Source organism: Rhinolophus ferrumequinum, chromosome 14, assembly GCF_004115265.2.
Source record: "Rhinolophus ferrumequinum isolate MPI-CBG mRhiFer1 chromosome 14, mRhiFer1_v1.p, whole genome shotgun sequence".
Taxonomy (NCBI): domain Eukaryota; kingdom Metazoa; phylum Chordata; class Mammalia; order Chiroptera; family Rhinolophidae; genus Rhinolophus; species Rhinolophus ferrumequinum.
This window is the reverse complement of record NC_046297.1, coordinates 18,161,878-18,173,963: the sequence shown is the minus strand read 5'-3', so window position 1 is coordinate 18,173,963 and position 12,086 is coordinate 18,161,878. Positions and strand designations below refer to the sequence as shown.

Below are 12,086 nucleotides of genomic sequence, written 5' to 3'. Positions count from 1 at the left end.
GCAGCCCGTATGGCACATACCGTTTGGGCTCATTGTTTTGTTGGACTTTTTCAATAGGAAGATGCCCTTAACCTCTCCGTCCCTCGCCAGCGGAGGAGGAGGAGGAGGAAAATTGAAATCGAGGCTGAAAGAGCTGCCAAGCGGAGAAACCTCATGGAGATGGTCGCCCAGCTTAGGGAGTCTCAGGTGGTCTCAGAAAACGGACAGGAAAAAGTTGTAGATTTATCAAAGGCCTCGAGAGAGGCAACAAGCTCTACCTCAAATTTTTCATCTCTTACTTCAAAGTTTATCTTGCCTGCTGTCTCGACACCAGTGTCTGATGCCTTTAAGACTCAAGTGGAGCTGCTCCAGGCAGGCCTGTCGCGCACACCCACACGGCACCCACTTAATGGCTCCCTAGTGGATGGAGAACCTCCCGTGAAGAGGAGGCGGGGAAGGAGGAAAAACGTGGAGGGCCTTGACCTGCTATTCATGAGCCACAAACGGACGTCTTTGAGCGCAGTAAGTTCAGGAGCTCATCTCCATGGTGTGTGCCCATGTTGGCAGCCAGGGTCGCTGTGTTGTGGATGCTGCCGCTCTCTGTTCCTTGCAGTGATGTGGCATTCAAGCTGGCTTCCGCCGCTAAAGAAACAATTACACTAAACGGACTCATGGTTCTGAGCTGGCAGATTATGTTGAGCATTGATACAGATCACTCAGCCTGAACCAAATGGAGCTGGAGGATTTAGTCTTCCCAAGATTCCGATATATTGATTACTCTCGGAAGACTAGCCCAAAACAGAAACATGTGCTTCTGAGCCTGTAATTCTTATTTCTGAATTCTTGAGGTGAAAAAAGCTTCTGCTGTTAAAAATTACTGATATGTTTTGAGTCTGGTGTTTATTAGATTAGTATAAATGTTTAGTTTCAGAACTAAGATTTACATTCAGATACAGAGTTAGTGACTGCAAATTCTCCTACCTCCATAACTAGATATTTTAAAAATCTCGTCTGATCTGGACTAGCTTAGGTTTGAATGAAATGTGTGTGCCCAGGGATTTTGACATTTTTTTTCAATTCAGAGGAAACAAGTGCAGTGTAATAAATATTCTCTTCCCTAATCTGCACCCACCACGCCACCTAGAAATGTGCCTGCCACCTAACTAATGACGAGGGTTTTATCGCCAAGAACCCAATTACATGCGGCCCCCTTTTAAAGGGCTAATTAGCACTAGATATCTTAACACCTGTTGATTCGAAACTCGAATCAGCACAGCGGCTCTGGAGCTCCCTGTCTGCATGAAGATCCAGCGCTCCAGTGACACGATGGGCGTGGGACAGTTTGGGAAATGCTGAAATTTAAAACAGAAGGTAGATGGTTGTTTGTTTTACGTGTTTTTACTCATTCCATGCCTGGACAGATAATGCCCATTTTCTATTTCTTGAACATAGAGAAAGCTTAATAACTTAAAAGAGTAGGGGAAGAGGTGGTTGGTTGAGTTCAAGTCTAGAAATGACACAATAGCGTTCACTGAAATTTACCCCTGGTGGGGTCTGATTAAAACAGAAGCATCCAGGTGATTACAATTAATTTTCAAAAATTCATTACTTAACGCACTAGTCACAATAATGGTCGTTTTTGTTGAGTGCATGATTGCCTTTAGAAACCTGTGAAAATACAATACTTTGTAATGGATCAGCTGTGACTGGCTTGTTCCTTGGGTGCAAACGCCATTTCCAGGTGTGTGCTCCCCACCGTTGCATCTCTAGTGATTAGCCTTCCTGCTTGAAACCACTCTGTTAACACCTGGATGGATTGTGTTCACCAAAAATCCTCTTTGTAAAGATCAAGTTGAGTTTCTGCAGTTCATACTTCTTTTCATTTACTATTGAGTTTAATATTTTAATCACGGCACATACTTGTTTACGGACCAAACCTCAGGAATTAATAGTCATTGCAACGCTGCTATTTTCCTATTGTAATTATACACCTTTATTGAACTAAAGACTGACTTTATTCATTTCACATATTTTAAGCCAGCCCTAAGAACTTATTGATATTTTTCTTTTTCTAAAGTCACATTTAGCAACCCAGCTCAAAACTCGTAATAGATGTTAGAGAATATATATATATGTATGTATATATGTATATATATATATATATATATATATCTTTTTTTTTTAGCTGTCAAATGTTGGAATTTGGGGATTCTTCATTTGGTGTTGTGGAGGGTTATAGCATAGACATGAAATACAGGGAAAACACTGACTGATCTGTGAATAAACTGAGTGGTGAAGAGGTGTAAAGGATGGCAATGTTACTTGTACAGAACAAGACAAATTCTAAAATCTTACTATGTCAGCACTCGACCTGGAGGTTATTCGGTGCTACCATGAAAAGTAAGGGTGCAGCCACCATGCATGCAGCTGCATTGTGAGAGCTGGCCCTGCCCCGTGCCAGGCACTGGGAGGCGAAAAATAAAGACCCGACAGGTGCTTGTGCGAGAGAATTCAGTGTGTAAGATAATAATGTATCATAGTTGTGAGTCCCAAAGGAAGAATAGGAATGGGGGGAAGGGGGACATGGCAAGAAACAGACGAGCAACTTTCCCTTGAGCTGGTTATATTTCAGTTAAGTTTTAAAGATTGTATAAGACTTGGTCATTTGAAAAGAGGGGGCGGGCAGAGCATGTGAAAAGGCCCTGAGGCCCTCTGGGAGAGCCTGTCATGTTTGGTGAACAGATTATTGGCTGGGGAATTTGTGAGGAGGCAGGTTTAGCAGAGATGAGCTTGGAGACAAAGTGGGATGCAAATCAGGGAGGGTTTTAATTGCGATGCTAAAGAACTTGGATTTTATAATGAAGGTGGTAGGGATTCAGTCATCAAAATAGTTTAATAGAGTGATGTGACATAATGTTTTGAAGTGGAGGGAATACATTCTGGAAAACTGACTCCATTATAGCCGTAAGAAGAGTAGAATGGGATCAGGGAGACCATTTAGGAATATTGCAGTAATATGGGCAGGAAGTGATGCCAGCCTGAACCAGAGTTGGAGCAGTAGGAATGGAGAAATGGGCTGACATACAATGTCTGGAAGTTGAAAAAACAGTTTGAGGACCAGTGGCTGGATGATGGTAAAATCTAAACTTCAATCTTTTCAGTGTTACCATACATACCTAACACAAAATGTTGGACTACCAACAAAATTGTACTGTTCACAGAGTGCCAAAAAGCTGCGTATAAACTGGCCTTCGGCATAGTTCTTTATTTAAAAAATTTTAATGATGTTTATCTATGGATCCCCAAGAGAGATTAAGAGGCTACCTCTCGTGCACATCAGGCTCAGACTGCGCTGCCCGTGTTGTATTCCTAGTGGCTTGCTTAAGCTTTCAGACATGGAGTGTGGATGACGGTGAATTCTCTACATAATTACTAATTCTGCAGTGTGAAGAATGATATTAAAGTTTCGTCTTCTAATTGGATAGCTGTTCCACAACTGACATTATTTCAAGTAGCTTTTTTCCCTTTTTGATCAAAGATCCATTATGCTAGAGTAGCATTTTCTTAGATAGGACGTTACCAGAATCTCTCTCTCCATGTGAGAATTCAGACCATTGTCAACTTTCTTCAGGAGGATGCTGAGGTGACCAAAGCTTTTGAAGAAGATATAGAGACCCCACCAACAAGAAACATTCCTTCTCCTGGACAGCTGGACCCCGACACACGGATCCCTGTTATAAATCTCGAAGATGGGACGAGGCTGGTGGGGGATGACGCTCCTAAAAATAAGGACTTAGTCGAATGGCTGAAGCTGCACCCTGCTTACACTGTTGATATGCCAAGTTATGTACCAGTAAGTATGGCGAGCTTAGTGAGAGGAGTCGTCCTGCAAGGACAGTGCATGTCGTCTCCCATACAACGTAGAGATCCTCTGCGTTTGCTTGAATGTCTCCTCGTCTAGAATGTTTCCCAGTTTTGGTCATTGTATAGTCTACATTCGAGAAGCTAGCGTTAGGTCTGTCCTACGGGAAGAGCAGCCTCGTAGGGATTTGAAGACTCCTGTTAAGCATTTCCTTACTTTTTCCATCTCTCACCACACAGATGCGGTTTCTCCAGTATTCATATTTTTTGCCTGGCGTGGTTTCCAGGTGGTCTCATTATTGGGATAACACTCATGAATGCACTTTAATTGGTGTCCAGCCCAGGTCTGACCAGCGCAGTGTACTATGAAGCTGTTACTTGCAGAGATTTGATCAGCTAATGCAGCCTAGGACTTTCTTAGCTTATTTTTAAAGCAACTAACTGACACGTATGCCTTAAATTAAATATTAGACAATGTCTCCGGATCATTTGTCCGTAAACTGTTTACTAGCTAGCATTGCAACTCTTTTACTTCCATACTTATATGATTGATTTTTGAAAACTTAAATGTAGGATTTTACATTTTATTATGTTGAGTTCAGCCTGAGTTGAGTTCCTGACACTTAGCATACCCCTCCTGCAAAGTCCTTTGATCCCTTGGTTGGTTCTCTTCTGTCGTAGATGCGATATCACCTCTGTATTCATTCAAGTCAAGAGTAGTAATTAGCGAAGGTACTAAGAGAAAGTTTCCTTTAAAATTACCATGACTTGGTTAAGTATTTGAAGAAAAGACTTTAGGTGGAATTATTGACAGACAAAAGGAAAAGCAGACTCTTCAGTTTACATGTTTGTTTAGTTCCTTAATGTACAGGGGGGAAAAATAGGACTTTTTCCTTTGAAAGAAAAGTATGGTTTTTGGTAGTTAAAATTGTTGAAATTTCCATAGTAATTGAAAATGACTTCACTGTTTGTCATTTATACAGGAAGGAATAAGTACTAAATGCAATTTTACTAAATACATATACATATTTTTTTTTTGCAGAAGAATGCAGATGTGCTGTTTTCCTCATTTCAGAAACCGAAACAAAAACGACATAGATGTCGAAACCCTAATAAATTGGATATAAACACTTTGACAGGAGAAGAAAGGGTGCCTGTTGTCAATAAACGAAATGGAAAGAAGGTAAACGTTGGAAAGGGAAGTTGGCCTGTCTGAGTTCTTATCCCAGAAAGAAGTGTTTTATCCTGACATCTTTTATTTAAAAAAAAAAAAAAAAATCACATTTTTTTTCCAGGATCTGTGTATATGATATGTGTATGTATGTGTGTATATGTGTATGTATGTATATATATATGTATATATGTGTATATATATATATATATGTATGTGTGTGTGTGTGTGTGTGTATATATATATATATATACATATATATACACATATATATATATATATATATATATATATATATATATATATGGATGGAAGAGGGGATAGGACAGAACTTAATGTGTTTTTAAAGCGTTTTCCTAATAACCTCTCTCCAGATGGGTGGAGCCATGGCACCTCCAATGAAGGATCTACCCAGGTGGCTGGAAGAAAATCCTGAATTTGCAGTTGCTCCAGACTGGACTGATATAGTTAAGCAGTCTGTAAGTACAAACTCTGCATGTTCATCACGAAAGGTATCTAAACAAAACTGTTCTCCTGAATTTTACTTTATTTTCTGTGCCATTAATTATTCAATTCTGTTACCTTAAAAGAATTGACATAATACATCATTTTCAAACATCATGAATACATCATCGTGTCTTGTGTCAATATCATCAATCCAAAGTGGATTAGACAGGTCTGATTTAAAACGATTGTGTAGAAATACACATTCACAGTCTAGAGGTGGACTGACTCACTGCAGGGAGAAGTGGCCCAGGTAAACCTCACAGTCCATCGTGGAACAGAATTTATGGTGGTTAACATTATTAGCATTAACTGTGATTTCTGATATTAAAATAAAAAATACAATAATTCTGCCTCAATTTCTTTTCACTATTACTTTCTTTTTTAAATTAATTTGTTAATAATGTCTTGATTCCTTTGTTTGTTTGAAGTATATAGTAAAACTCCTTATTTTTCTTTTTGTGTACAGTTCTATTAGTCTTAACACAGGTATAGTTTTGTGAACTACCACCATAATCAGACAGTTCCTTGTTCCCCCAAAATTCCCTATTATTCTCTCCCCACCACGCCGAGCCCCTGACAACTGGTGATCTGTTCTCCATCTCTAGAGTTCTGTCTTTCTGAGGATGTCACTTAAACAGAAGCATAAAGTATGGAACTTTGGTTTCACTTATCATATTGAGATTCATCCAGGTGGTTGCATGTGTCAAAAGTTTGTTCCTTTTTGTTGCTGAGCAGTCCCCCATTGCATGGATGTGCCCCCATATATGGTTAGCCATCACCCACGGAAGGATGTCTGCGCCGTTTCCAGATTTGGGCAATTATGAGTATAACTGCTGTAAACATTTGTGTACAGGTTTTAGTATGAATGTTTTTCTTTCCCTTGAGTAGGTACTAAAATGTAATTTTAATTAAGTTTTCTATACTTTCAGCTTCCTTCTGATGTGTTATTTCTCGAGTTAGTTATGGATGCAGATAACTTGACATTTACCTCACTGATAGAGCAGCCTTTAACAATTTTTCTGCAACTCAGCATAATTCAGTGAGCTAATGGAATGCTAAAATACAGAATTTTTGCTCTCATAAGTCTTACCATTGTGCTCTTAGAGTGGAAATAATTGCTTATGTATTTCCATTCAGAATGTCAATTTTCAGATCATAAAGGCCCACACTGAAATCAAGTTTTCTTCAGCAACTTTTACAGCCACTGTTTGCCTCTCCATTTCCTTCAGGGTTTTGTTCCCGAGTCGATGTTCGACCGTCTTCTCACTGGACCTGTGGTGAGGGGAGAAGGAGCGAGCAGAAGAGGAAGAAGGCCCAAAAGTGAAATTGCCAGAGCAGCTGCAGCTGCTGCCGCTGTGGCCTCCACTTCAGGAATCAACCCTCTGTTGGTGAACAGCCTGTTTGCTGGAATGGACCTTACGAGCCTTCAGAATCTCCAGAATCTCCAGTCTCTCCAGCTGGCAGGTCTCATGGGCTTCCCTCCAGGACTGGCAACAGCTGCCGCTGCCGGAGGCGATGCGAAGAATCCTGCTGCCGTGCTGCCCCTGATGCTGCCGGGCATGGCGGGCCTGCCCAACATGTTTGGACTGGGCGGGTTGTTGAATAACCCTCTATCCGCTGCTACTGGAAACACCACTACTGCTTCTAGTCAAGGAGAACCGGAAGACGGCACTTCAAAAGTAGAAGAGAAAGGAAATGAGAACGAAGAAGAGAACAAAGACTCTGAGAAAAGCACAGATGCTGTCTCGGCTACTGACTCTGCAAATGGATCTGTTGGTGCTGCTACTGCTCCGGCCGCATTGCCCTCCAACCCGCTGGCCTTCAACCCGTTTCTCTTGTCCACCATGGCTCCAGGCCTCTTCTACCCGTCCATGTTTCTACCTCCAGGACTGGGAGGATTGACACTGCCTGGGTTCCCCGCGTTAGCAGGACTTCAGAACGCCGTGGGCTCCAGCGAAGAAAAGGTCCCTGACAAGGCCGAGGGGGCCACCTTTCAGGAAGAAGAGAACCTAGAAGGCAGCGATGCCGAGGAGAACCTGGATAAGACTGCGGAGTCCTCCATCTTAGAAGACGAAATAGCACAGGGTGAAGAGCTGGACTCGCTCGATGGGGGGGATGAAATAGAAAACAATGAAAATGATGAATAACCAGTACCAGTTCCAGTTAAAGTGTTTTAAAACTTTTGACAAGTGGTAGTCCTACTGTTTACACTCACAGTTAATGTTCATACCTAGTTTTATAAGCTGTTCTGTAACATAGTGTAGCAAAACAAAAAAAAAAAGAAAAAAAGTCCAAGTCATGTTATACAGGTGTGTTAAAAGGTATCTTGGTCATTAAGTATTGTGCAGTGCATTATTTATTATCCCTAGGAGAGATGAAATTTGAGAGGTGATCATGTCTTTTTAAGGAAATTTACATAATGCTCTGCTTTTTTTTTTTCTTTCTTTTTCTTTTGGTACCATTGGTATTATAATAAAGAGCAATTTGTAACTGAGGGGCACTAATGGAAGGACGTGCTGCTCAAAGGAAGTATGAAGTTATATATTTAATTTTTTAATTTTAATTTTTTTGCTGTGAAGGTCAAGATGAAATTTACCATACATATCATACTTGCTCATTTGTTTCCCTTTCTGACTGTATGGGGGTTCCCACACATGCGCATACACACACATCCATACACTCTGACAATCTCCACGTTAGTGTGAACGTCTCTGTCATGAGGCGCAGCAATAATAAGGCAGCTGTTGAATGTGAAGGGTCCCTTTGGAAATTAACCTACTGGGAGGGTTCTTGCCAGAAGAACGACAGTTCCATTGTCTCGTGGTCTTGTAATGCACTGGTATAAACAAAATAAATAGATGAATAAATAAAGAGTGAGAGAATAGAGAATCAGGTACCTTTTTTAAATTAAAGGACTTTGTTACTTTAGCCACAAAGCTAAAACAGCATTACCTCAGCTCTAAACTAGCCTTGAAGTTTACAGACATGACTTTGTAAATGTATTGTTTTTCTTTGTTGTGATGTCCTTTTATTTTTTTCTTTGAAAACTGCTATCATGTAAGATAAAATGTAAATTGCTGCCAACTGTAGTAATGATGCTTTTAATAAAAGTGACCCATGATATGCAGAAATGTAATTATAGGATGTAGTGTGTAGGGGAACTGGTGTTCACTCTATTTTTTGTATTCGCAATAGATGCAAATACGGCACTCTGGCCTTTGTACAGTCTCTTGCTCTGTCCTCTTCTACTAGATTAGCTGTTAGTAATGGGCTAAGCTGATTGTCTTCAGACTGGACGGGAAGAAAACCTTAAATTACCTTCACATAATTCCACACCAGATATCTCAGCAGAACCACACACAAAAACCTCCTATTACTCCCTCACAAGGGCATCTGAGACTGAGAATACTTACAAATGTGTGCAGCGTCTGATAATGTGGTACACCAAAGAACAAAAGGGCAAAAGAAAAATGAGGCTTTAATAGGCACAATATCTAGGTCATTTATCCTTGGTTAACGGGTAGAAAAACACAATGCCGGAGTGTCAGCAAGGGATACAAAGGCGCGCCGGTGCCCCGCAGACCAGCGCTCGATGCCAGAAACCGGCGAGCCCATGCGGAGCGGGAAGGGCCCCGCTCGGGCCGGCACGCCGGGCGCCCACGCACGCGCGCACGGGCCGGAGAGCCGCTGATCTGCGCTCCCCTTGATGACCTTTGATATTTGAGGCACAATATAATTTGAGAGCTGTTTTCACCTTTTTATGTCACCTGACCAAATACAAAGCAGCGAAAAGGGAGAGGAAGAGACGCGGCTCCGGTGCGTGTGCGCGTCGCCTCCCTCCGCACCCGCCCCCGGGTCCACACAACAGCCCACCCACACCTGACGTGTTACAACACGGACTGTCCGAATTCCTTTTAGACAATGAGATCCGCTTCATTTATATCCCAAGGTGAAAATACACCCAGTGTGATTCTGGGAAAGGAACGACTTGAAACCTCTTTGGAGAGCCTTGGTCGCTTTTACCCATCATCACTGCCACCGTCTTTTGAAAGTTAACAAGCGGGTGGTGTGCGTTGGATGGAAGTGCCTTTAAGAGAATATCCCCTGAAATGGAATTCTTTCAACATGGAAAATGAAACTAGAGCTGCACAAAATACAGGGAATTTAAATAACTGAAAGATTACTTTTAAGCCTTAAGAATTTAGGTAGGGAGACGGTGTTTAATAAAATGAGTTTTTAAAGGGTCTTTTAAAAAAATTCTTTATAGTATTGGAAGTTTTCCTGTGACCTTCTGTAAATGGAGCATATGAAGTGACTGTCACTGGTAGAGGAAGATGCTGAGAGTGAGGATGGGGTTCAGAGCAGAGGCAGCAGCTGCCTGTGGCCAGAAGGAACCCTGACTATAGACAGACGGTTCACGCAGAAACGTTATCTGGGATCAGCTGTTGACGATGCTTGAAAGTCATTCAAATTTCCACGTTGGAAAATGCTTTTTTTTTTCCTTTTAATGGAATTAATTCTTGATATTAGATCTTGAACTGACGTAAGAAATATTTTAATGCGGCGTTGGTTGTACGTCTCGTGTAAATTGAGCACTGAGGTGAGAAGTGCTTTGCATGGCATGACTGCCTAATCATCACTTCTCTGGGAGGGAAATGCAGTTTTCCCAGGAGGGAACTGAGACTTGGAGAGTTTAAAAAACTGGCTAACAGTAGCTGTAGGCGCTGCGTTTCGAACCCAAGCAGTCTGCCTTCAGAACCCGCTTAACACTGTCCTAAGTTACCGCATTCAGGTCTCTGAAAGAAAATCATTATACATACGATAATAAGCTAAAGTGTTTGGGGCATCTATATTTTTACATTCCCCCTCCCCGCAAATCCTTCCATAAGGAATCTGAAGTTTGAGGTTGGGCGTTACAAGAAGGTCTGTATGAAGTAGAGCCTGGAATAGGGTGAGCTCTGACTCAGGAAACTTGAGTCCAGTTAACTCATTGAAATTTGGATTGATTTGCCCTGTAAGTATTTCTATTTTTATAAAGAAGTCAAGTTTTTTACAAAGATGAACTTAAATAAGCCTCAGAGCTAGTAAGTTGCAAACCTGGTACTTGAACCCAGGCACTTGACCACTGCGTAATTACCATTCATCAGCACATTTATGGGGTGCTGTGTGCTAGATGCTGGTTTAGTGCCAAGAATCCAGCAATGAAGAAAACAAACTCACCCCCTGTTGTCATGTCTAGTAGGAAGAGATGATAAACAGATCGCAAGTAAAATTTTTGTAGATTTGAGGAAAATATTAAATAAGGTAATGAGGTAGTCAGGAAGGAGCTCTCTGTGGAGGGGACAGCTGTGCTTACACCTGAGTGATGAGAAGCAGGAGCCAGACGAGCTGGCTGGAGAATGTTCCAGGCAAAAGGAACAGCCAATGCGAAGATCATGAATTAGGAGTGAAGTTGGAAGAAGGGGCACAGAGGAGCCTGTCTGCCTAGAAGAATTGGGAGGCAGGGACCAGGACCCCTGGTGGAGGACTTGCGTTGCCTTTTAAGTGCAGTAGAAAGTCTTTGGAAGATTTTGATGCAGGAAAGTGATTTGATCATATTCATGTTTTTAAATCATTGTGACTGCAATGCAAAAAAATGGTTTGTAAAGAGGAGTTAGTCAGGCGGGAGTGGCAGGATAGCTTGGTTGGTTAGAGCGTGAGCTCTGAACAACAAGGTTGCCGATTCAATTCCCACATGGGATGGTGGGCTGCGCCCCCTGCAACTAAAGAATGAAAATAACAACTGGACTTGGAGCTGAGCTGCGCCCTCCACAACTAGTTTGAAGGACAACGACTTGGAGCTGATGGGCCCTGGAGAAAAACACTGTTTCCCAATAAAATTTATTTAAAAAGTCAGGAATTCTAGTTGGGGGACTGCTGTAGCAACCTTGGATCAAGGTAGTGGGTAGTAATAGAGATGGAAAACAGTGGATGGATTCGGGATGGATTTTAAAGAGATAGGGCCTCATTTAAATTATGTGAATAATTTGAACTAACTCTTCAGGATTATTCCTACTGAAATACACCCAAAGTGAAAACAGATGAAGAATGTTCACTATGCATTTTTTTTTAATTTTTTTTTTAAGAATTCCATGATTAGTGTTACAAGATACTGGAAACAGAAAATTTTCCTTCCATATCCTGTTACAAAATTGTCTTTTCTCTTCAATGAAAATTATCTGTTAATTATTTTGGAGAAGAGTTCTTAGAAACTATTTCTAATAGGTAGTGGAGGTGAAACCCGTATGTGTATTGAAGGGATGTGTGTGTGCCCTGAGTATCACTATGTGTCTAGAGCCATCAATAAATTAGGAAGAAAAACTATGTAAATGACTTCCACTAACAAGCACTTAAAATTAGAATATATCTCACTAATTCAACGTGGCTCTCTAATGAGCAATTTTATGTATTTTTCTTAGGACAGATAAGATTTACCACAGTTTTATAGACATTTCATAGTAAACTACATTTGGCAAAATAGATGAGTAAATTAATTTCTGGAATATTTAATCAAATGTAAGACTCCTTC

The 12,086-nt window shown here is 41.1% G+C and overlaps 1 protein-coding gene across 1 annotated transcript in view; it reads left to right on the top strand.

The window, feature by feature from the left end:
• Positions 1-8,654, top strand: part of CHD7 (chromodomain helicase DNA binding protein 7) — a 186,507-nt gene extending 177,853 nt beyond the window's left edge. Inside the window, exons 34-38 of the mRNA XM_033125788.1 lie at positions 58-501; positions 3,611-3,832; positions 4,883-5,023; positions 5,386-5,490; positions 6,748-8,654. Of these exons, the coding sequence (XP_032981679.1) occupies positions 58-501; positions 3,611-3,832; positions 4,883-5,023; positions 5,386-5,490; positions 6,748-7,665 (1,830 nt within the window). The 3' untranslated portion in view covers positions 7,666-8,654. The remainder of the gene's footprint in view (positions 1-57; positions 502-3,610; positions 3,833-4,882; positions 5,024-5,385; positions 5,491-6,747) is intronic.
• The last annotated feature ends 3,432 nt before the right edge of the window (positions 8,655-12,086 follow it).